Source organism: Hoplias malabaricus, chromosome 18, assembly GCF_029633855.1.
Source record: "Hoplias malabaricus isolate fHopMal1 chromosome 18, fHopMal1.hap1, whole genome shotgun sequence".
Taxonomy (NCBI): Eukaryota; Metazoa; Chordata; class Actinopteri; order Characiformes; family Erythrinidae; genus Hoplias; species Hoplias malabaricus.
The window spans coordinates 31,061,753-31,088,543 of record NC_089817.1 but is presented as its reverse complement, the minus strand read 5'-3'; the positions used below and the strand labels follow the sequence as shown (position 1 = coordinate 31,088,543).

At 38.3% G+C, this 26,791-nt stretch overlaps 1 protein-coding gene across 1 annotated transcript; it reads right to left on the bottom strand.

The window, feature by feature from the left end:
- Positions 1–263: 263 nt before the first annotated feature.
- Positions 264–24,844, bottom strand: LOC136674427 (trace amine-associated receptor 13c-like). The gene is made up of 2 exons (XM_066650434.1): positions 24,722–24,844; positions 264–1,091 (listed from the first exon to the last, which is right to left on the bottom strand). The coding sequence occupies exons 1-2, from the start codon at positions 24,842–24,844 to the stop codon at positions 264–266; spliced, it is 951 nt and encodes a 316-aa protein (XP_066506531.1).
- Positions 24,845–26,791: the final 1,947 nt, after the last annotated feature.

Here is a 26,791-nt window from a genome sequence, read left to right as displayed (position 1 = left end):
TATAAACCATTCACAGAAGTGATTACCTAATTCTACAAAAAGGTATAAATGCACATTAAAATGTTATAAGACCAAATATCTTTTTCAGTTAGACTGTGGAATATATTAAAGCTGAAATTGCTCTATGATGGCCGTATTATTTCTTCCATTCACCATATTAATTGTGAGTAAATACAGTTCTACAGTTCTGAGTGTTGGTAGATAATCTACAAAACAAGATAAGTTTTGCTAACTTCAGAGTGCTCAACACTTTCACTTTGAAGTTAGAAACGTTCTAGAAAAAGATTAATCCTTGAAGATGAGGATTCAAATATTCTACAGCTTAAAATACACCTAACTGACTCCCTGAACCATGAATAGAGAATGGCATAAATCAGGGGGTTCATGGAGGAGTTTATGTATATTAGCCAGGCAGACACAATCCAAACTACAGACACAGAAGTAATATTTTCAGCTGTCAGAGCACTTATAAAATAAGGTATCCAGCAAGTGAGGTAAACAAAAATCACAATTCCCAGTGTTTTTGCTGCTTTAGTTTCAGAAGAATTTAAGACTTTGTCACTTTGACTCTTTGAGACACCATTACTCACAGCCCTGACTGCTTTGGCTTGACGTCTGGCAATTTTAAAAATAATGGAGTAAAATAGTATTATAACAGAGCAAGGAGTAACAAAAACAATGACCAGATCAACAATGACCCAGGATTGTTTTACATATAATACACACTCTCCAAAGCATTTTACCTGAGACCGAAAGAAATGGCCATTAAAGTACAGGAAAACAATGGCATAAAATAGACTGCCCGACCAGCCCATAATTATGATGACAGACATTTTACACACTGAGAGTCTAGTGGAATAAAGTAGAGGATCACTGACAGCAATGTATCGATCTACTGCAATGACAATGAGACTAAAGAGAGATGCTGACATGGAGAGGAAATTGATTACTGGAGAAATATAGCATCCCACTTTTCCAAGATACCAGCAAGAGTCAGCAAGTTCCAGTATTTTCACTGGCATTTGAAACAGTCCCACGAGTAGATCAGCCACAGCCAGAGAGAGGATGAGCAGGTTGGTTGGAGTGTGGAGCTGTTTGAAGTGAGAGATGGAGATGATCACCAGCAGGTTCAGAAATACTGTGCACACAGATATACATGAGAGAAGAATGAAAATAAATATATAGGCAGGGCCTGTTCGGACCTCTTTTCTGCAAGATGAGTTGTTGTCAGGAAAGCAGTAGTGAATTGTGATGTTTTCCTCATGTGCCATGATGTTCATATTTCAACAGTCATGCAGTGATACATTTCCACTGCCTTTTTATGGATAAAATTATTCCCTCCCATTCACAGGATTGGCTATTTTTTCTCCAATTACTATTCCTTAAGCAATACATCAATGTTATTCCTGAATCATCATTCACAAATTTAATGGCAATATCTGACAGCAGTCATTTTGTGTTACATTCTCTGTCATTCAGCTCACTGTTGAATGATCCAGAACCTTTGGAAATATTGACTGAGCCAAAGGCTCATTTGAACATGGGGCAACAAGTTAGATGGTATTTTTTCAATTCACGATTTTTCTGTCCGACCTAGTAATCACAGTCCTGAACGTTCCAAAATCACTGAAGTACAGCTCATCATCAAGAACACTTGCTTTGTTGGTCCAGTCTTCTAGTATATAGACAAAAACAATCACCCCAGCATCAGAAGCTGACCCCACACACACTAACAAGCAGCCAAATATGTTTTATAAATATCACACACTTCTCTGAAAGCTCATCACTTGAAAAAGTAAATCCACAACAACTGATCATCTGGGAGAAACCAGAAGCTGTTTCTTTGACATAAATACTGCTGGCTGAGTCTTCATGCAAATATATAGTGAGGGTAGTAAGTTTGCAGCTTCACATTTTCTGTCTAAGTTTAGCCCGTTTAGATGTCTCCGTCTAGTTCTCTGTTTAGCTCTCCATATCCACTAAGTATTCCTCTGTCCGAGCATTATCTGTCTGAGTCTCTCCAGTTAGCTCTCTCTGTCCAGGTCTTCCTCTGTTGAGTTCTTTGTATCTAAGTATTCCCTGTCTAGTTTGTCTTGTTTAGTTATCTGTATATTTCCTGTTGTGTCAATAAATGTCTGTTTTTGCATTTGCGCCCGTCCAGTCCTGACAGTCATGTTTAGCAAGAAGGTCATTAAAGTTAACATTAAATGAAAATCTGAGCATATTTTACTTATTTAACATGGATTTATTCCAAGTAAATTGACTTGTGTGGGTAAAAGTAAAATATCTCATGCATGACTTTATCTGTACAGATTTGACTGTATGGTGAAAAGCCTGATTAAAAAAAAAATCCACTGATTTTATGGAACGGATTCTTTCTAACTGTTTGTTTTGAAAAAACAGACATCTGAATCTGTCAGATGTAATGTTTGACTGAATCCCATTTCATTTTCAATGAGATTCTTGACTAAGTCCAGCTAGACCTGCCTTGGACATAATGTTAAAATTGACACCATCCCAGCCTCTTCAAAACCTAAAAGAAATTGAGCCCCTGAGCACATTTTCATATTGATTTAGGAAGAGAGTTATCAAATATCGGTAGTGAATAAGTTTCACATTTTCTAACCATGTTTCTGAATTTGTGGTCAAGGAGATGTTGAGTGGTCAAATGGTTCATGAGTGTTTTTACAGCAAACTATTTCAGTATTCTCACTGATTGGAGTTCATGTATACCACCCAGCCAAATATGTTCCATACAACAGACACAGAAGTGACACTTTCAACCAACAGAGAACCTATAAAAATTTGTATTCAACAAACGAGGTAAACAAAAATAACAATTTCAAGTGTTTTTGCAGCTTTGGTTTCAGATGAATTTGTGACACCATTAGTCATAGCCCTGATAACTTTGACTTGATGTCTTGCAATTTTCAGAATGATGGAATATGAGATTATTATTACAGAGCAAGGGGTTAGAAAAATAATGACCAGGTCAACGATGATCCATGAGTGTTTTAAGAAAATGATGCACTCTCCATAGCATCCTACCCTAGACTGAAGGAAATGGTCATTAAAGTACAAATAGATAATATTATAAAAAAGGCTGAAAGACCAGCCTAGAATTATAGTCTAAGACATTTTACACACTGAGATTCTGGTGGAATAATGTAGAGGATCACTGATAGCAATGTACCAATCTACTGCAATGAAAACAAGGCTACAGAGAGATGCTGACACAAAAAGGAAATTAATCATTGGATAAATAGCGCACCCCAATTTTCCAAAATACCAACAAGAATCAGCCATTTCCAGTATTTTCACAGGCATTAGAAACAGTCCCACAAATAAATCTGCCACGGCCAGAGAGAGGATCATCAGGTTGGTTGGAGTGTGGAGCTGCTTGAAGTGAGAGATGGAGATGATCACCAGCAGGTTCAGAAACACAGTGCACACAGGTATGCACGAGAGAACAACAATCTAATATAAATAAGCTGGGCCTGTTTTGACCATTTTTCTTCAAGATGAGTTGTGGTCAGGAAAGCAGTACTGGACTGTGATGTTCTGCTGAAGCACTGTGATATTCATCTTGAACATATTTTGTCAAGATGTTTTGTAAAAACATGCACAGAAGCATTTTCACTACCGTTTTATAGTATAGTGGGACCTCCCCCCCTAACAAAGGTGTGAATATTATGTCTCTAATCCCTCAGTAATATTCCATTGATAACTCATTTTTGAGTCATCCAGGTCTATTTGAACGACACAATGTTGAATTCTGGTTTAGAGTCTCCAAATCATAAATGATAGCAAAACACATACTTATTTTACTTTAATGTATCCAATTTTTTAATTCAAGTCCTGACATCCAGTGTGTGAGAAATGTTTCAAATGATATTATTTTGGGTAAAATCTTAAATAAAAATTGCTCTACTTTAACGATATAAAACATCATAAAACATAAAACATGGCTTCAAGTCTCCATTATCAATACTCAGTTGTCAGGTATGAGGTGTCATTTCTCAGGTATCAGGTGTCAACTTCCTGACAACAGCCACCTGAAAAGTGCCACCTGACAACTGATAACTGACACTATCTACACATCACTGACAAATCTCCTCTGCTTTAGCTATATTTATTAACCATGACCTCTCCCTGTGCCCCTTGTGTAGGGTTACACTTTTCTTTCTACATTCACTCTTCTTTCCTTTTCATGTTTCTTTGTACATACACTGATTTTGTCTGAAATTATGATTATTTTCATTATATTATATCTAGCTGTGTTTTTACATAAAATGTTCTTTTTTATCCTTGATATTTTTTCTTTCCTTATGTTGTGTGTGCTTGTAATTCAATCGTTTACAGTAGAAATTTCAAAGAAACCTTCTCTATACATTTAGCACTTGCCAAAGCCAGAATGTTAACATGTAATCCTGTAAGAATCTTAGGCCATGTTTTACATGGAGGTCATTAATGTCACCATGTGAGTGGTGACTGGAGCATGGTATTTAAGTGGTTATAGAGAGCCATGATTATATTAATAGACAAAAACAAATTACACTAAGAAAGAATATTCCCGCAATTTTCCATCCAGCAAAAAAGGCAGACATGTCAATAAGTGACCTATTATATTCGAAGAGCTTTAAATGTATGGAATATTTATTTACAAAACCTACAGTAAGATAACTTTAAAAAAAATGCTAAAAAAGAGAAACATGCAGGAAAATTTACGTTTCATCATATGTCTTCTTCTGTTTAGTTGTGAAAAACACTAACATTAAATTGGTATCAAATAGTCTAACTACTACCTAGCATTTTCCATGTTACATTTAAGTGAATACATTAAATTAAGTGAATCTATATTATTGTATATCGTTGTTGCTGTTGGATCATTTGAAAACAAGCTACAGTGTCATTTATTTATTGGGGGTGGTTTCCAGAATGTTGTCAACAAATACAAAGTAACCAGCCTCTTTTTTTCTGAAATTATAAATGTTCTGGAAACAGATTAATCCTTGAAGATGATGATTCAAATATTCTACAGCTCACAATATATTTCGCTGATTCTCTGAACCAAGAATAGAAGATAGCATAAATCAGTGGGTTCACAGAGGAGTTCATGTACAGCAGCCAGCAAAATACAGTCCATACAACAGACACAGATGTGACACTTTCAAATGACAGAGAACTTATATAAAATGGTATCCAGGAAGTAAAGTAAACAAAAATCACAAATCCCAGTGTCTTTGCTGCTTTGGTTTCAGACAATTTCGAGACTTTGTCTCCTTGGCTCTTTGAGACACAATTAGTCACAGCTCTGACAGCTTTCACCTGATGTCTTGCAATTGTAAAAATGATGGAATATTAAATTTTTATAATGGAGCAAGGGGTTATGAAAAACAAATCCAAATCACAGAGGTCCCAGGAGAATTTTATGAACAAGACACACTCTCCATAGCACCCAATCTGGGACTGGTGGAAATGCTCATTAAAATACAAATATATGACATTATACCACAAACAGAAAGACCAGCCTACAATTATGAGCACGGATATTTTACACACTGAGATTCAGATGGAATAAAGCAGAGCATTACTGGCTGCAATGTATCGGTCTACTGCAATGAAAATGAGGCTACAGAGAGATGCACACAATGAGAGGCCATTGATCACTGGAGAAATATATCATCCAATTTTGCCAAGATACCAGCAACATTATTTTCACAGGCATTACAACCAGTCCCATGAGAAGATCAGTCACAGCCAGAGACAGGATGATCAGGTATCAGGTTGGTTGGAGTGAGAGATGGAGATAATCACCTGCAGGTTCAGAAACACAGAAATACATTTCCACTGCCTTTTTATAGAGAACTAAATGGACAAAGGAGTTTTTGGCCATTTTGCATTTTAGAGTTGTTGATTTGATAATGACCCATCCCAATGTTATTCAGGTATTCTAATTCCCAAATATAAATATATGGTACCTGACACAAGTTTTGAATTTTTATATTTGGTCATTTAACTGTTTTTTTTTTTCATACAGATGTCACACCTAAACAGAAAGCTCATTTGGCCACGATGTCATTTACTATCCTCAATATCAAACTGAAATATGCTCCACACCAACCAAGGATCTCTTATTTTTTTGCCTATTTTATAAACACAAACTGCTTAGATGGGGGCAGCATGGCAATGCTGTGTCACTGTCACACAACTCCAGTGTCCTGGGGCTGGGGTGGATGGTTTGAGCCCTGCTCCAGGTGACTGTCTCTGATGAGTTTGGTATATTCTGAAAATATTTGCTCTGTTCCATATCTTTGTATCATGGGAAGTGGAAATGTACGTATTTCCTCAGCTGTTAAATCATAACTAAGCTGGAAACTATAGCAGGATTTGCCAAAAGTAGTATTTCCGTTTAACTTCACCTCACACTTTAAAATCGAGATGATTCACGTTATGTCTAAATGAAAATCAGAAGCTTGAGAAGCTTGTAATCTTTCAAAATGTTGAAGGATCCATCAGTAAAATGTGCATATATATATCCATTATATATATTCATTCATTATCCACAACCGCTTATCCAATTCAAGGTTGCGGTGGGTCCAGAGCCTACCTGGAATCATTGGGCGCAAGGCAGGAATACACCCTGGAGGGGGCGCCAGTCCTTCACAGGGCAACACAGACACACACACATTCACTCACACACTCACACCTACGGTCACTTTTGAGTCACCAATCCACCTACCAACGCGTGTTTTTGGACTGTGGGAGGAAACTGGAGCACCCGGAGGAAACACACGCTGACACGGGGAGAACACACCAACTCCTCACAGACAGTCACCCGAAGCGGGAATCGAACCCACGACCTCCAGGCTCCTGGAGCTGTGTGACACTACCTGCTGTGCCACCGTGCCGCCCCAGTGGCACCAAATTAATGAAGCTGCTTCCATGACAGAGGCCTTGAGTAGGTTTCATTCTGACTCCATGGCCTTCACTCTCAGAGGTGGGATTTGAAAACATTTCAGAAAGAGTTCTAGGTCAGGTTTTCCCAGCCAACACTCACTACACATTTGAGGCTAAAAGGTATATCACCGTCAGTTTTCTACACCATCTTATCCAGCACCTGTTGACAGCTCAGCTCTACTCTTTACATGATTTTCCAAATTATATATCTGGCCAGAAGACAAAACGATGTCTGACATTTTGCTCAAGCTTCTCTTGAACCACATATACTTTTGAGTGACCTTGTGTTCAAACATGGTGTTCAATATGGGAAGAGGGACATCATATAAGGAGCGTACAACTATTGATGACATATCCCTGGATATTTGTAGACTGCACAAGCACAAGGCTATTTAATCTACAACCTTTATCCTCAAAGAAATATTCTACTCTTCTGTGACATTCTCATTTCCAAAAGTAAATTTGACAGTTTCTGACATCAACAGTTTCTGTAATAAAACTTATTGTTAAATCATCCAGACTATTTGGAGCAGAGGCGATTGCTCTAAGACTGCAAGGGAAGCTCAGCTTCCCCTAAAATGTCAAAAAATAAGTGTTCAAATATATTCTGTTGTGTGTACACGTCATTGCATGAATATGCACTACAATGCGCTCAACTTTTGTTCTTCTTATCACTGGTAAAGACGCGGCATTCCTCTTGAGGTATATTAATCAGACAGCCTCATAAGACAGTATTAAGAAATGTTCAGTGTGTTCAGCCTAATGCTCTATGTATGTGCGCTACAGAGAGGGATGTTTGGGATGAGCTGTCAGAGGCAGGAAACTATCAATTTTGCACCCTCCCTTTGGAGCATGCTAATGTGGACTATTCTTTATGTTTGCCTTATTTGGAAAGAAGAAGACCTATATAAATTGGGTCCTAGCGAGATGTGGGGAGAGAGACCTCAGAAATGGAGAGATGACCCGAGCTCGCAATTGAACCTTAAGAACCCGTAAGACACTGTTTTGGTAAATAAAGATGTATTTACACTTTTAACCGTGTCTGCGGAGATTCTTTTCCATCACCTATCTTCACAACACAGCAAGAGTTAACAACAAAGTTTGGCGACGAGGATGGGATTCGAGCTGTGACCTGTTTGCTTCAGATGACCCCTGCATTCGAACTACCGCTTAAAAGCCGGCAAATAGAAGGTGAGATTTTCACAAATTTGAGCGCTGGTTGGGTGTTTGGGCCGTCTGATGCAGAAAGAGTTGCACCGAGATAGACTCATTAGTGTATGCAGTGTTGTGTTGGAAATGGTGTTGGATAAAGATTCTCCGTTCTAAATTTTAACTATAGTCATAGTAATAGAGAAATGAAGAAAATAAAAAGGAATAGAAGAAAAAGGTTAAAAAGGAAAGGAAGTATAAGTGTAGAATAGCTTAATTAGTAACGATAAGATGAGCTGATGATGACATGCACGTTTGGGTAAACAGGGCCCTATTTTTGCTTGAAACTGTAAGACATGAATCACAGTCATTGCGTGAAAGTAAGCTTTGAGTATTTTGGAATTGGATGATATTTAAATAGTGAGAAGCCCTGGGCCCAGTGGCATTTGGTTAAAATTTATTTAAGGTTAAATGGAATTTAAGGTTTTAAGGATAACGAAGAGAAATATATGGAAAATAGAGGAAAAGAGAGTTAAATAAAGAAAGGAAGCCGCAGATTTCGGATATAAGCCCTCGTGGAGGCGGGAATAGCCCGGCCGCAAATCCTGAAAAATTCACTAGGTGATTTTTTGGGTCAGTTTGATGAGAAACTGGAGGTGTGATGCAGAGATTTATTTAGGGGTGCCCACTCGAAACACTGTTGACGAACACTGTATTGATGCTGCCTCTTTTTGAATTATTACACCTCATAAGGTAGCATAAATTAAAAATAAGGAATAAGAAATAAGGAAATAAGGTAAGGGCGGCAATAAAAAGCATGCTGTTAATGTGTGAATGGGTCGACTATGAGAAATTGTGTTGAAAATGATGAGTGTGTGTAAGCGCTGTTTGGAGGATGTTGGATTATGTGTGTGTGCCTAGTGAGTTAAGAAAAAAGGAGTGTCTAACTATGTGTGTCTGTGTCAGCTGAAATAATTTTTTTTGGGAGAAAAAGGGGGAGTGATCAACCCCCTCCCTTCTGTGGTTGCTTTTGAGTGTGTGTTCAGAGAAAGGGGGGAAAGGACACCTCTGCCAGAGAGTGTCAGAGAGAGAGAGAGTTAAAAAGGGAATGTGATAAAGAATAAGAGATTTAGAAATTAATAGGGAAAGAAATTTGTAATGGTAAAAATTATGAGCTTCGTTCAAGGACAGTTATTTAAATGAATATGAACCTCAATAAAATGAGGGGTTTGTTTATTTATGACAATGAGCCTGAACTGAAGACGTTTTTAAAATAAAAATATATAAAGTAAAAATAAATGAACTTTCTGGGAGACAGTAAATTAAGAAAAACAGTAGAAAATGAGCTCCAGAGAGACGATTTTATGAGCTTTCTTGGAGACTATACATTAAGAAAATATAGACAATGAGCTCCAGAAAGACGTTTTTAGATGTTGAGAATAGGAGAAAGGAGAGCAAGGTGTAAAGCTGAGTAATTAATAGGGTACATTGGGGAAACTGTAAGGTTTAATCATGGGAACTAAAGGGAAAATTGTTATTGAAGAAAAAGGAGAAAAATTTTGAAATCTCCATATGATGGCTTTTATTGGGAGAAAAAAAAAGTGTTCATGGGTCTGGTTCCTCTCATTTTGTTGAATTTTTGAGATCTTATGCTTTGCGGAGGGGTCTCTTTCTGCAAGTGTGTAAGGCCTAGAATTCACTCTTGAAAAAGAGAAAAATGGCAGGACTTTGATTTGTGACGTACTGATAAAAACCACGTTGATTTGATTTAAATAGAAACTAATAGTTATTGGGCAAATTAGAAAATATTGATGTATAGTGCTGTGCAGGGGTTTGAAGCTCCTGATAATGGGTGTGGTGCTTGTGTTGTGCTTATGATCTAAAATAAAAGGGAATAGAGGATTAATTTAACATAGTGTGTGAGAGTGAATTGGTGGAGCAGTAATTTGTTTGTGTTCTCTTTTAATGCAATAGTTTGATGAAATTGAGATACATTGAATGGGGTAATTGTTTTAGGCCAGTGGAACTGAGGAATGGCCTTATATGGAGGGAGCTGCATTAAGGATGAACTTACTGCCATCAATCACTTTAGACCCTTTTAAGGGGGGTTGAGATTAAGGTCGTTTGGGCTTCAAGCCAATGAAGAGATTTGTTGGAGGTGTTTACAATATTGAATGAAGGGTAAAAATGTTATGAATGATCTAAATGTTGGTAAATAAAATACAAATACGCATATTGAATGTTTAATTACTAAGAAGTAAGCTGAATGTATTAAATTTCTATTTGTCTTTTTATCCTGTGGGGTGTGTGTGTGTGAGTTCTCAAATTTTAAAGGAGACGGTGAGAAGAGGACCAGGAGGAGAAAAGGGGGGTCAAATTTGCCCATAGCAGAGCAGACTGCATAAGGCCAGTCATTTTATCCACAAACTTCTTTCACAAACACCTGCATTGATACATTTAGATTTAATCATTAATAGGTCTCATTATTAAAAAGTAATAATTGGAAATTCATTGATTTGTTTATCTATTTGCATTTAGTTCATTAGAGGTGCTATAGTACATGACAGACTTCTTCAAAGAAAGCTTGGCAACAGGTGGTTCATTTTTAAGATAATAATTTGATTATAAAGAATTAACAACGTGGTTTATGAAGAAAAATTATTATTTGAAAAGGGGTTTCTGATCTAAGCTTTGCTATAAGTGTATGGGGCAAATATTTAGTGGTAATCATATTTAGAAGTGCTTGTTGAGTCTTATATAAGTTTGTATATTCTTTAATTACAAGGTAGTTACTGAATGTTTAATAAATCTAGGTTTATGGTGCACTTAGTAGTTATATCACTTAATAAAGGGGATTTAGTGGTGTGAATTGTATTGCATATTAAGGTTTGATTTCTCTGAAGTTGGCAAATTCAATTGGGGATTGATTTTTATTAATTGTGGTAATATAGTGGCATATAAACAGAGAAAAAAAACAAACAAAAAAAAAAACAGAGGAAAAAGAGGGAGAAAAATAATTAATAAGTGTAAGTTGGGAACATATTTAGTCATTATTATGCCAAAAATGGGCACTAATGTTTCAAAAGGGGTTACTCCTGTTGATATAGTTAAGAAAAATAATCCTCTAATAAAAGGCATTGCAAGAATATCAGAAAAATTTTATAAGCAAAGGCCTGACATAGACCAACCATGGCCGGTAGAGGGGACACTTAACCCAGATGTAATTAAAACAATAGAGGTACTTGTATCAACATATAAAGCAGGACAGAAAAAAGGGCGTCAAGGAGAAAAGCGAAAGGAAAAAAGAGAAATAGAGCTTGGCATTCTCCAGTTATTTGAACAAGAGAGTCAGAAACTGATGAAGGCAGCGAAGGACAAGAGGGAGAAAAGTGTAGACGTGATTAACCAACTTACGAAAAAAACCGAAAGACAGATGGCCGAAGTTAATGTGTCTTTTTCACATGTGGACTCAGTTAAGACACCACCACCTTATGAGAAGGAAGTGAAAAGTGAAAAAGCCTATCCTCAGCTTCCAGTGATTAGTCAAGGAGGAAATTATCACATTGAAGATGAAGATGAATGCATCATTGAAACAGGACAAGCAGAGACAACGATAAAACTGTATCCAAGTTCCAAAAGGAAGAAGAAAACTCGACGTCTGCAGACTAGAGGTGAACTGAGAATGAGAAGGAGGACCATTGAAGATGAGGATCTGAGTGACCAGGAGGAGGCCATGGGTGGATATGACCCAGCCATCAGACGAATGCTAGCTAAAGCAGAAAAAAGAGGAGATGTGAGTAGAAGGAAAGAGGACTCAAAAGATGGAAGTTCTGATGAAACAGAGAATGAAGAAAGTGATGATGGATGGAAGAGTAAGGGATCTTTCTCTGAAAGAGGATTATTTCCTGAAACATCCAGCACAAAAGGAGAAGACAGACGAAGAACTTTGAGAGAAGTAGAAAAAAGTATAGACCAATGTTTATTGAACTTAGATAATGCTTCTAGCTCACTGGAGACACAACTGAAAGAGTTGCAGACATATGAGGAGGATCTGAAAAATGAAGACACTAAAAAATCTGAAAGACAATACACTTTACGTCCAAGGAAAGGGAAATCACTTGAAAAGATATGTCCAGTGATAGTCCGAGGACGGAATTTGGAATACAAGCCTTGGCAAAATACAGATATGTCAGATATCATGGAAAAGTTGCCTACTTTGCAAGAAGGAGCACATCCTTGGATTTCAAAATTAGAAGAGCTTCTGGTGGGAACGCAGCCAGCAATAGGTGACATAAAGAGACTTTTAGCAAATCTCCTGGGAGTTCCAGCCATGGAAGAAATTCTATAGAAAGCGGGCCTAGAACGATATGTAAGAACTGCTGTTAATGATCCAGAGCTGTTTGCTGCAATCAGAGGTCGAATGTGGAGAGCATTGAAAGATTCATTTCCAACCAATGTGCATCCTGACAATATCCTGATTGAGCCTTTGGGAGAAGATGAGAACCCAAGAGCCTATGTGTCAAGAGTCCATCAGGTATGGAGAAATGTCACAGGAAATGATCCAGATTTAAATCAGATGGAACAGTCAATTTTGCGAGCCAAATTACAGAAGGGACTACCCTTACCAGTGAGAAGTAAACTGGCAGAAGTAGTGGGTCTCGGAAGCATGGCAAAGAGTGTCTATACAGATCATATAGCCCATCAAGTGGAGCTATATAGAAAGAAGGAACATGATCAGAAAATACAGGATGAAGAGACCCTCAGAAAGCTGAACCAAATACAACTGGTGGACAACAAGAAAAAAGAAAAGAAACAAGCTGTAGTCATACAAAGTCAGCCTCCTAATCAGCCAGGACCACATCTGGATCAGACTCAACCTTAAGTGAGCCAGTCAGCATCAGTTGCTCCAGTGACTCCCTGGCCACAGCCAGTGTTTGGTCAGGTGCAGACATGGAGAGGAAGAAGTCAAGGAAATCTAGGAAGAGGAAGACTAGGAAGATTCAGTCTGAACTTTCAACAGCCTCCTGAAGTGTGCTATAATTGTGGACAGTTTGGTCATTTTGCTCGTGAATGCAACCGGCCAGGAGAACACTTCAGGGGATACCTTAGAAGAGGATTCAGAGGAGAATTCAGAGGACAACAAAGGTCAATCAAGGGACCTGTGAACCCTTATAGGGGCCCGGAACCAGGATTCTAGGGATGCCCGGAGAACTCGTGTGGGAGGTGTCAGCTGGTAGCAATAGAGCCGGAGAGAGATCCAACAATAGAGGTGAAAATAAATAATCGACCATTGACAATGATGGCAGATAGTGGAGCTGCTTTCACCTGTATTCGGCCTGAAGATGCTATACACCTCCCCAGGTCTGGTCAGATGATTCGGACAATCGGGTTTGAGGGAGTAAAACAGCTGATTCCTCTCACAGAACCAATTGAGCTCTGCTATAAACATCTGAAGACTACAATACCCATACTGGTATCAGAACATACACCTATTGCACTTTTGGGAAGAGATGCTTTGTGCAAACTGAACTGTACAATAAAATGCACACCGGACGGCTGCCTGGTAGAAGTGCCGAGTGAAATGATTGATCAACTGATGATGAAAACAGAGACTGATGCTTCTTCAGTATTTTGGATTGGAAATCTTAGCGAAGAATTCTTGGAACCAGCCAAGATGTGGGAGAAGTTTATTGTAGCAAACATGCCTGATGCAAAGACTCCAGAGTATCCATTTCATTGTACACTGAAATACTTTAAGGATGCTGAACAATCAGATGGAGAACAATGGCTGAGTCATCAACCAAAGCAAGTTGAATTACGTTCATGTTGCATAATTTTGGGACCACAAGGAGCTGCTATGAAGATAGACAAAAATGATTACTTGCATAAAGAGTTTGAGATGGGAAAAAGTGTACCACATGTGACTTTGCTGGTGTCTGAAGATTGTGAGCAGAAACAAATAGGTGAAATGATGGCAGAAGCAGAAGAAGTTGTCTTTAAACCGCTTAAAGAGAATCTTTCCATCTGGAGGAGTGAAGATCAGCGATTTATTAAGATTATGATTACTGCTCAAGGACAAGGACAGCCACAAGTCATCAGGATGACACATGAATCACTTTACAATGAGAAGATGGATTCAAACTCTTTGAAAGAGGAAATGCTGCGATGTGTTCCAAAATGTTTATGGTCACAACATAGCACTGACATTGGATTTGTGAAGTCAGCTCAACCAGTGAAAGTTGAACTCCGACCAGGAACAAAACCTCCATGGAAGCCTCAGTATCCTTTGAATGAAGAAGCAATCAAAGGGATCGAACCACAAATTGAAGGTCTTGTGAAGGCAGATGTTCTGAAGATAACACAGAATCCGCAGAGTAATACACCTTTGTTGCCTGTGAAGAAGCCAGATAACTCTTATCGTTTAGTACATGATTTGAGAGCAGTAAATGAAGTAGTCGCAGACTTTCCAGCAGAAGTGCCAGATCCACATGTTTTGTTAGCCCAAATTCCTCCGAATGCAAAGTATTTCACAGTATTAGATTTATGTGGTGCATTTTTTAGCGTTCCACTAAGTGTAGAAAGTCAGGGTTTATTTGGGTTTACTTACAAGGGACAATTCTATGAGTATAAGAGATTACCACAGGGATATAAACATAGTCCTCACATTTTCAATAAAGTATTGAAAGATGATTTAGTTGGGGTAGATCAGAAGTTAAAAAGTACTGTCATTCAATACATGGATGATATTCTTCTCTGTGCACCAGATGAGGAAACATGTCATAAGGATTCAATTACTTTGTTACAGGTGCTGGCAGAGAAAGGGCACAAAGTCTCTCAGAAAAAATTGCAGTATTGTCAGGAAAGGGTAGTTTATTTAGGGCAGACCATAACACAGGGACACAGATGTATTTCTGATAAGCAGTTAGAAGCTATTTGAAAGCTCCCAAACCCAGAACAGTTAGAGAAATGATGACATTTTTGGGTATTGCAGGGTATTCCTCAGCATGGGTAGAGGACTATGCTAGTTTAACAAGACCTTTGAGAGCTATGATTAAAGATACAGGGAATGCTCAACTTTATTGTAATCTTTCCTGGACACAGGATGGCCTTTTAGCGTTTGAGACAATAAAACAGAGGTTTCAAGAGGCTCCAGCATTAGCTCTGCCAGATTATTCTAAGAATTTTTTGTTATACGTGTCCACTTCTACTGGAGGAAAATATGCATGTGCAGTTCTTTGTCAGCCAACAGGTACGGGAACCAATCCCCAACCAATTGCTTATTATTCAACTGCTTTTTCAGAAGTGGAATTGGGGTTACCAAGTTGCTACAGAGCAATGGTGGGAGTGTATTTAATGTATGAGAAAGCATCATCTGTCACGATGGGTTATCCAGTGACAATTCTTACACATCATAGTCTTAGAAATCTTTTAAATTTTGGTAAATATACTCTAACTATGCCTAGAATTAGAGATTATCATAGGCTCTTAGAACAAGAAGATGTCACCCTAGCAAGGTGTGTAACAGTAAATCCAGCTGAGAACTTGCCAACTCCAGAGGATGGTGAACCACATGACTGTGTACGAGACGTAGAGAGGTATTCGAGACTTAGATCTGATTTGCAAGCTATTCCGTTGCGTGAGGCTGAAGTGGAGTATTGGACTGATGGGTCCTGTTATCGTGTAGGAGATAAATTGAGGGCTGGCTATGCAATAGTAAGAGCACAGGGGACAGAATTTGTTGTTGAAAAGGCTGAAGTAATTCCACAGCCTGCATCTGCACAACTTGCTGAACTTGTGGGGTTAACAGAAGCATGTTTGTTGGCTCAAGGTAAGCGAGTGAACATATACATAGATTCGGCGTATGCCCATAATGTGTGTCATTTGTTTGGATCAGTGTGGAAAAACAGGGGGTTTAAGAAAACTGATGGGTCACCAATACAGCATCATGCTCAAATAATGAAACTGTTGCATGCTATGATGAAACCTAAAGAAATAGCAATAGCTAAATGTGCAGCTCATAAAATGGATGCATCAAGGGTTTCACAAGGGATTAGAGCAGCTGATGGAGCTGCCAAAGCCATTACAGGAGCGGACAAACTCGGGGAAGTGTTTTTGGTAACTCATGAAGTGGACTTCGAAGAGAAGGTGACACTTAATGATGTACTTTTACTGCAGGAAGCTGTTCCTGAAATAGATAAACAATTGTGGTTAGATCGAGGTGCCAGCAGGGATTCTACTGGTCTTTGGAGAAACCATGAGGGGCTGATAGTAGCACCCCCGGACTTGTTAGGTCTGATGATTCAAGAGGCACATGGGTTAGCTCATGTGGCTAGGGGAGAAGTCAGGAGGAAGATTACAAAGGAGTATGGTTTTTGGGCACCATATTTGCTTGAACAGATTGATTACGTAATTGGCAGATGTATAATTTGTTTGAAAAATAATGTTCGCAGGGGGTTGATGGTTCCGCCTGGTTACATTCCAACACCAAGGGGTCCTATGCGTGAGTTAGTTGTGGACTTTGTAGACATGATAAAACCAGTTGAAGGTAAGAGGTATATGCTGGTTGTTGTGGACAGGTTTTCACGATGGCCTGAGGCATGTCCAACCAAGCGTAAGGATGCTCAGTCGGTTGCCAAGTTTTTGTGTAGAGAAGTCATAAGCAGGTGGGGACTTCCAGATCAAATATCCTCCGATAATGGGAGAGAGTTTGTGGATAAAATGGTGAAATTAATTTTGCAAAAATTAGGAATTAAACAGCGTCTGGGAGCTGTGTACCATCCGCAAAGTCAAGGGATTTGTGAGAAAATGAATGGTGTCTTGAAAAATCGGATTGTTAAAATCTGTCAGCACACGGGGTTAAATTGGATAGCAGCACTTCCATTAGCATTAATGGTGTGTCGCTCAAGTGAGCTGCGTGATTTACACATGACTCCTCATGAGTTGATGACAGGCAGACGAATGCCAACGCCATGTTTGCGTACGAGTGGGAAAGGTCCAAGTTTAGCTCTTTTAGAAGATGACATGAGAGCATATGTTTCATACTTAGCTAATTTACATAAAAGAATATCCACATACGTTTCAGAAAAGCAAAGAAAAGAGGAGGAGCAGGAGAGACTGGATGAGCAAAGGAAGAATACAGTGCAGCCTGGAGACAAGGTGTTTGTAAAGGTATTTAGAAGAAAATGGTATAACGAACGCAGAGAAGGACCTTTTGAAGTTGTTCGCAGTACTGGAACGGCAGTTCAAGTCAAGGGGTCTCCAACGTGGTATCATTTATCTCACTGTGTTAAAGCACCAAGTGAAGAGGAGCCTTTCTCAAAGGGAGGAGAGATTGCAGGTTCAGGAGAACCAAAAGAACATGAGGGAGAAGAGGTTGAAAATAACATGCAAGAAACAAATCAGAGTAGATCTCCTGGAGAGGAGATTGTCCCTGGTTTGGATGATGCTGATGACTCTGTGTATATTTCTAATGATGCCAGACATGACACAGCAGATTGTAAACGAGACAAAAGGTTTGGAGAAATTGAATTTCAATATGTCCCAGAAACAGCAGGTCCTATTTCAGAAAGCAGTAATTCTATTTCAAAACAGTTCAGAGACTTGGATCAAGAGAAGAGTCCAAGACCAGTTCGGAAAAAGGTTAGACCTAAACGGTATGAGAACTAAAGAGAATGAAACTTTAAAGAATTTTACTTTTTCAGTGTCGAAAGTTAGTGAGGGGGTAAATGGATCACATCTAACTACACTAATGCCTTTGATAATTTCAACAACATCATCACCTTTCAAGACAGTGGTCAAGCTAAATTAGGTAAAGCAGTTCATCTTCCCTGTAAATGTGGAAGATTTAATACAGGGGGTAATAGTCCTCCTGAGTGGAAAAATAGTCGTGGTGAAAAAATGGTGTTAACAGGACCTGAAGTTGATCATTTGCCTCATGACCAGAGAAAGTATCTTTTGTTTAATGCCTTTAGGTGGTTCAGAGTTAGAGATGATTGTTCAATTCTTTTACGTAGTGTTACATGGGAAGATCAAGGGGAATACACTTGTACTTATTTGGAACCAGAGCTTAAGTTTGTGCCATTTCAAAATGTGTGGAGAGAAGGGTACATAACTCGTACAGTGATAGTGATGATAAAGGACCAGAGTCCTATTGAAGTTTTTACATCTATTAAAAGAGTTCAGGACCAAACCACTATGACAATGACTCTGAAGGTTACTAAAGAACAAATTAAGCCAATTACTTTAGCTCCAGAAATAAGTAAAGGAAATAATGTAACTAATCGAGTTACTACTTTAGATATGCTATTAAAGGAGACGAATAGCACTACACTGCCAATGATGACTTCTGCTTCGGGTACATCTGAATCTAGCACAACTGTTGAAAAGGGAAAAATAACAAGATCACATAATGTTGTAAAAGTAACCCAGACTCCAGAACTAATGTCCTTTCCATTGCAGAAGGAAGTAAACATAACACAGGGTCCAGAGTTAAATATGGAGCATGAAGTGAATATCAGTCAAGTGACTTTTGAAGCTAGAAACCCAATGGAAGATATGGATTCAAAGGGTTTAGTAACCACTGAGAAAATCACTTTAGAAGGGCAGAGAGAGTTTTTTGATTCTGACTGGACATCAGAAGAAATGACTGACCGTTACCATGCATTACAGAAAAGAGAAGCAAAATGGAAAGCATATGGATTTGATTCTTCAGTGTTACAAATCACAGACCCATGGGCATCTAGAAATTTATGGTTTCAGCAAATAACCCATTCCGTAAGAATGAGTACGATGTTGACTGGTCCATGTGTGGTGAAAGTTCCATCACCAAGCACATGGCCATCAATTTTAGAGACAATACCAGAACCACTGCATGCTATGTGTCAATCTTATGCTTTATCGTGGTTAATATATCAGCAAAACTCTGAAGAAGATATAATAATGGCTTTATCAGTGCATTTGTTTAGACCTAGATTAAATTGTACTTGGTTGATGAAGTTGCCATATGTGAATTTCCTTAATCGGCATGAAAATATACTGACAGCACAGCCTGATGCGATGGAAGTAAAATCTGTGGAGACTAAAGACTGTTTTTGTTCCAATGATACTCACAATGGACAGGGGATGTTTATGGGAATATCTGATTGTGCTCGTTATAAGATGAATTTTAAAGAGCCTAAACCTAAGGATGTTTTGTTTAAAGTGAATTTTCATACACCAGATAGCAAACAGAGTAGAACATTAATGGTGCAGTATGACATTTTGCCTGTAAATGTGACTATAGGAAATTTTAAGGATATTTGGTGGGTTTGTGGAGATAAAGCATACATATTTCTACCATATGGGTGGACAGGCTGTTGTTATATGGCAACATTAAAGCTTCCTTATGAGGTTTATACTCTCCAAAAAGTTGAAGCAACTGATGAAGGGAATTCTGAAGGTAATTCTGTGAGAAGAAAGAAAAGGGAAATGGCTCAGTTTCATAACTTGGAAGCCTACCATTGGAGAATCAGTATAGGAGAAAAATGGGGTATAGGATTATTCACATGGTATGGTGTGACATTTTTAGCAGATCATATAGATAATATTACGTACACTTTACAAGGGTTTGCTAATGAAACAATAAGAGGGTTTCAGTTTTTGTCAAATACTCAAAAAAGTCACAGATTAACTTTGTTGAAACATGACATGGCTCTGGATTACATTTTAGCTAAGCAAGGAGGTTTATGTGTAGCTTTGAATCTGACAGGGGATGCCTGTTATACTTTGATTCCGGATAATTCGGATAATATGACTAGTGTTATAGAAGCATTGAAGCATATAAGGGAGGCGTTTGGTCCATCAAAAGGAGCTGGATGGTCTGTGAATGCTTGGTTATTGGAGAAATTAGGACCACTAGGAGCAATGTTGGCTCAAGTTTTTGGAGCAGCTCTTTTAGCAGTGTGTATAATGTTTTGTTTTTGTACACTGTTGTTAACTTGTGCAAAAGCTATGATTTTGAGATGGGTTGGAGTTGTAATGCCTGGAAATCAAGTACAGATGCCACTATTAAGTAGAACCGACTCAGACAAACATGAGGAGGAAATGTTGGAAAACAACCTGGTAGAAAGATATCCATTTTGAATATCCACTTTTATATATTTTTCCATTCACTTATGATATTATCTTTTATTTTGTTAGGTTTATTATTTAGTAATCAAGTATAAAGATTGTAGGATGAAGTATACACTGTAGCTTATAAACCTATTAATCCATTAATGTTACTATTATTAAAGTTTTATTTGATGTTTGTTTGCATATGTCATTTTTGCAAAAGATACTGGCTGTTGTTTCTTTCTTCCAGAAAGAAAAAGGGGGGAAGAACACTGTAAGGGAGGATGGTTGTTCAAGATTCCTGAAATGCTACAGGGATCCAAAAACTCAAAAGAGGACAATAAAACAGAAGGACTTTGAAAAAGAATTGTGAAGACTGAAGCTCAATATGTCATCAACATCACATCAGAAGACAAAATTGCTGAAAAGACAATATTATGTCATATGTCTCTATTGAATTGTTTATTATTAGTAATCTTTGATAGTGATAAACCATTATATGAGTAATATTAAAAATTGTAACAACTGTGTATTATGAAGATTTATAGACTGATGAAATGTAATCTGTGTAAGTGTATTGAAATCTCAGAGTTTTTTGTTTGTTTTATCGATGTTAGGGCCAAGGGGTATGTCAGGTAGGGACAGGTCCACTGGAAGGTCCGATGGGTCGACCAGCCTGAATTTGGACATTGGTTTGATTTTATTTTCTGAGATTTTTATATACATTTACTTAAGTCAAATCCCTACACAAATTTAATTGGATTGAAGTACAATTTTATGATCGCCTAGGAGAGGGATCGTTGAGGGAATTTTTCCTGTCTAAAATGTTTGAAGGATTTTCAAGAAAGATTGCTGCCGGACAGGTTTTTTCGCCCTCACACTCCATGAAATTTTGTTACATCATAATGCAAGTGATGTTAAAATTGTGTGTAGGAAGGTATCACTTATTTGTTATGACATTTACATGTATGGGTTGCTTAAATTTTTACGAGACTTTAACAGTCTCGAAGGGAGGAAATTATGAGGTATATTTATCAGACAGCCTCATAAGACAGTATTAAGAAATGTTCAGTGTGTTCAGCCTAATGCTCTATGTATGTGCGCTACAGAGAGGGATGTTTGGGATGAGCTGTCAGAGGCAGGAAACTATCAATTTTGCACCCTCCCTTTGGAGCATGCTAATGTGGACTATTCTTTATGTTTGCCTTATTTGGAAAGAAGAAGACCTATATAAATTGGGTCCTAGCGAGATGTGGGGAGAGAGACCTCAGAAATGGAGAGATGACCCGAGCTCGCAATTGAACACTCTCTCACGGGATCCTTAAGAACCCGTAAGACACTGTTTTGGTAAATAAAGATGTATTTACACTTTTAACCGTGTCTGCGGAGATTCTTTTCCATCACCTATCTTCACAACACAGCAAGAGTTAACAACAAAGTTTGGCGACGAGGATGGGATTCGAGCTGTGACCTGTTTGCTTCAGATGACCCCTGCATTCGAACTACCACTTAAAAGCCGGCAAATAGAAGGTGAGATTTTCACAAATTTGAGCGCTGGTTGGGTGTTTGGGCCGTCTGATGCAGAAAGAGTTGCACCGAGATAGACTCATTAGTGTATGCAGTGTTGTGTTGGAAATGGTGTTGGATAAAGATTCTCCGTTCTAAATTTTAACTATAGTCATAGTAATAGAGAAATGAAGAAAATAAAAAGGAATAGAAGAAAAAGGTTAAAAAGGAAAGGAAGTATATGTGTAGAATAGCTTAATTAGTAACGATAAGGTGAGCTGATGATGCGTGCACGTTTGGGTAAACAGGGCCCTATTTTTGCTTGAAACTGTAAGACATGAATCACAGTCATTGCGTGAAAGTAAGCTTTGAGTATTTTGGAATTGGATGATATTGAAATAGTGAGAAGCCCTGGGCCCAGTGGCATTTGGTTAAAATTTATTTAAGGTTAAATGGAATTTAAGGTTTTAAGGATAACGAAGAGAAATATATGGAAAATAGAGGAAAAGAGAGTTAAAGAAAGAAAGGAAGCCGCAGATTTCGGATATAAGCCCTCGTGGAGGCGGGAATAGCCCGGCCGCAAATCCTGAAAAATTCACTAGGTGATTTTTTGGGTCAGTTTGATGAGAAACTGGAGGTGTGATGCAGAGATTTAATTAGGGGTGCCCACTCGAAACACTGTTGAGGCTAAATCCCTTTTTGATTGACAGTGAAATGAGCGAATCAGCGATCCTTTGGTGTAAAGATCCGTGGGAGCATTAAATTTTCATTCTGTTCTGAGTTGAACCGGAGACTGTCTTAATCCTCTTAGTGGCATTTTCTTTGTTAAAAACGACTAGTGACAAATCGAGCTTCTATTTCTGGTGGGTTTTTTGTAGCTGCTTGTGTTTGGAGACTGACTTCTATCACTCTTTCTGACTTCTATCGCAGTTTCTGTCCAGCAGGTGCTGCTGAGCCCCTCCACTGTCACAAACCACTCACAGGCGGACACACTTCACATGGGCCAAGGCCGTTTAAGCAGCCTAGCTCTGCTGGCCATTGAGAGGACACTAGTCAAGTCCCTGGAAAAGATGCCTTGTTGGTACGACAGGGTCACAGATCATTTTCTTAAAAAGGAACGGAGGGTAGAATTTACGTATAAATAAACCGACACATCTTATGATGTAGGCCAAAATTGAGCTTCCCCTCCTTGAAAGACCAGCATCCGCCACTGATTTGGAGGTCACAGCAAACGAAAGACAAGAACACCTATTTGGGCATTGGGCACTGTGAAGATGGCTTTTATCAGCCCCAAAGGTGGATTAAAACAATTTGCTCTGCTGGGTTATAAACTACTTATGAATTTGTACTTTTTCAAATACTTCCCTTTTTTTATAACCTCAAAACATTGTTTTGTGGAAAGATTCCAGAAATGCTGTCAAGATAACTTTTTAAACATAAACAGTAAAATCCCCTGGCTGTTGTGTGTTGAAAGCAAGGGCACTGAAACAGGGTTACTTTACTGGTTATCGATACAATATTGATAAACCCACTTTCTATGAATGTCTGCAAAAATTGTGCTTTGTATTAATTTTGTGAAGCATGTTGCATTTTATTTTTCCTAAATGTATGTGTGTGTTAAACAAAAAAGGGATGTGCTGATGAATAATTGCATCCCTCATCCTAACCCTAACCTAATATTTAATAGATGGATAGACAGGTTGATAGATAAATCACTATATTCATTGCAGAGGGAAAACAAAGTGTTACATTTCTGTTGTAGAAACTAGAGATTAACAACATAATATACCTGTAAATCATGTATAAAAAATAAGACATATATGAATAAAAATGTAAAATAAAATCCATTAAATTAACTTAAAATATAGTAGCTTAAATAAAAGTACATGTTTTCAGATCATTTTCCTCACTCAGAGCACTCACTCAGCCCCTACAAAGAATGACACAATGCTGAAAATGCTCTTGCTGCAGGCGCTAAGGATAGGTTTACAAAGACAAAATAACCCTTAAAAGCATAAATACAATTCACATTAAAAGCATCATAAATTAAAATGAAAATGAGGCTTCACACAGGTGAGGTGTCAGAAATTCCATGGTCCTGGTATTTTATTACTTGTGACAACAGACCAGTGACTATAATCAATAATACAGAAGCAATGAATTAAATGATTATACTGTGCTTCACAGCAAACTAAATTGTAGAGCAAAAGATATGATGTGTGGATTTAAGAACTCTCAAGAGAAATAACATTGATCAGAGACTGCTAGTGTCCTTCTACCATTCCACCATAGAGAGCATTCTCACTCACGGACACTGTGTGTGGTTCTCCAGCTGCACTGCAGCACACAAAAAAGAGGATTGTGTGGTCTGCAGAGAAGACTATTGGGTGCTCTGTACCCACCCTGGAGGATCTACACAGTTCCTGTTGATTCCATAAAAATGTTATGGCCATTCCTCACCCCGGACACCATCTTTTTTTAGCTGTTATCATCAGGCAGATGACATAGAACTCTCAAAACAAGGACCAACCCACTCAGAAATAGCTTTAAACCCCCTGATGTACAGGCACTAAATAACTCAATATAAGGTCTCTTCAAATTCATTTCATATATTTTTCATTGTTTAAAAGAGCAATGAGCAATTTGATCACTGCAATTTTTTTGTGCAATTCCTTGTGCAACTTTGTGTGAACTTTGTAACCACGTTACCGACAGAAAGACTGTTTTTGTGTTATTTTGAATATAAATATGTCAATTATACATATATTTTGAATAACTATTGGTTGTAACATCATAGAGTATTGCACTTTACTTTCATTATATCTGGTAAAATGACAATAAATATATTCAGAATATGATTCTAAATTGCGTGGTAGTACTCCCTCATATGAATGTGGATATTTGGTGTGGTTATTGACTAGGGACTAGATTTGTGGGTGTTGTAAGAACCTGAAGCTTAAGTACATTGGTCTGCATCTTATTTCCAAAAAAATAAATTTAGTCACTTATGACTTACCTGCTCAATATTGTTGTGTGTAGCATTTTCCACATGTTCCTTTTTAAACTGGTGGTTCCTGGTCTCCTGGAAGAGGTGCTGCCTGGACTCCAGGAGGCGAGATGGTGGGCTGCAGTACTTCATCAACGGGGAGGGTTACGGTCCCAAGTAGCATTGGGGGGTCTCTGCTAAGGACATGCTGGATCCTGTTCTCATTGTAGATTTCCACACTAGGATTCCAGAGAAGCCTGTTCCCTGTCCTAGATGTCATCCTATGAACATCTTAAGAAGTGTTCTTGGAATCCTCATCCTGTACAGTCCAGTCCAAGTGGGATACCATCACACTTCCTGTCATCTCCCAAGATGAAATGGCCTCCACTACCCAGAATGCTGTTACTGATCACATGACTCCCAACCAGAGTCATGCGATTTCCTACTGGCCTCAATCACATGAGTACTGATTGTTTTCACCTGTGAGTTTGTGTATACATATTCAGTACTGTGTCATTCTATATGCCAAGTCCACATTGTTCCTTTTGGATCTGAGGTTCAACTATCAGCTGGAATCTGTTCTCCAGTACTCGTGCATAGACCTTACTGGGGATGCGGAGGAGTGTGATCCCTTCTTAAAAAGAAAAACCACCACCCATCTGCCAGTCCAAAAACAATGACCCCGGTGTCCACGCAATGTTTAAAAGATGTGTCAGCCAGAACAGCCTCACAACAGCCAGTTGGTGTGGACCTTATCCATATTCTTCTGTGGAAGACATGCTAGTGAGATTGAGAAGATCCTCGAAGTATTCCTTCCACCACCTAATGACATCCCCAGTCAAGGTCAACAACTCCCTGTTTAGTTTTAGCTATTCAGGTGTCTATTTAGCTCTGTCTAAGATTAGTCTGTTTCTCTCTCTGTATGTTTAGCTCCCTCTACCTAGGTTTCTCTGTCCAGTTCCCTGTCAGTCCAGTTCCCTTTCTCTGTCCAAGTCTTTCTTTGTTTAAGTTGTCTCTCTAGTTATCTTAGTCTGTCTTTGTATGGTTATCTTGTCTTGTAAATAAAAGTTACTGTGTTTTAGGAAGTGTGTCCGCCTCCGTCAGTCCGCCCCGAGAAGCGTGACTATAATTATTATTATTATTTATGTATTTTATTTATTTATTTTTTTGCTGCACAACCAAAGTTAAAAGGGAAAAGGCATTGGAATTATGTTTATATGACTTCAGATTTTTTTTTTCTCTCATATCAGTTAAATTCTTTGGTCACTTCTATAAATTCAGTGTTACATTAGTGAGGATAACAGTCTGCAGGTCTGTTGTTTTGAACTAGAGACTATGTATGATTGAAAAATTTAGAAATTAAAATATGATGCAGTGTAGGAATATTGGATGCTTTTTGTTTAAGTACACAAGCACTGCAAGCTGATCTCATCAGTCAGGTGAATATAGTTCTAAATAAATTGTGCTCTAGAATCAAATTAAACACCGAGGCTAAGGACACAGATATTGTACATAGGATATAATATACACATTGAAATATATGAGATGAGCCACAGACTTAATAGGACATATCATTTTAAAATAAAGAAACAATAAGTGCTTGTGTGTTGAGACCCTGTGCCCACTATGAAACAATCTGAGTTCACCTGAAAACAAGTTATAAATCAAAAATGCACAGGGAACAAATTTAACCTCCCATGGTGACACCCATATTCCATATGCCAATGAAAAGGCCTGTGAAGTTTAAATGCCTCCTGACTTTGGGAAACAGAGCAGTGAATCTGTGTTCCCTGGAATAATGTAGCTTTTAATCCTCTTCCTGATGTCTCATAGATGTTATACCTTATACATTATACCTTGACAGGGTTTTTTTGTTTGCTTGTTTTGGCACTGGGCATGATGAAACTGGGGCCATGTAGAACTGCTTCAGAGCAATTAATTTCATTATTTCATTACTTGTTTTTCTGTGGTGATTAAACAAGCTGTGTGTGTCAAACTGGAATGTTGAGAAGTGGCACCTTAAATTCATTACATTGGTCATAGAGTAAAGTTTACAAGCACCATTTGTTTAATACTTCATGATAAAAGGTGAAAACTTGT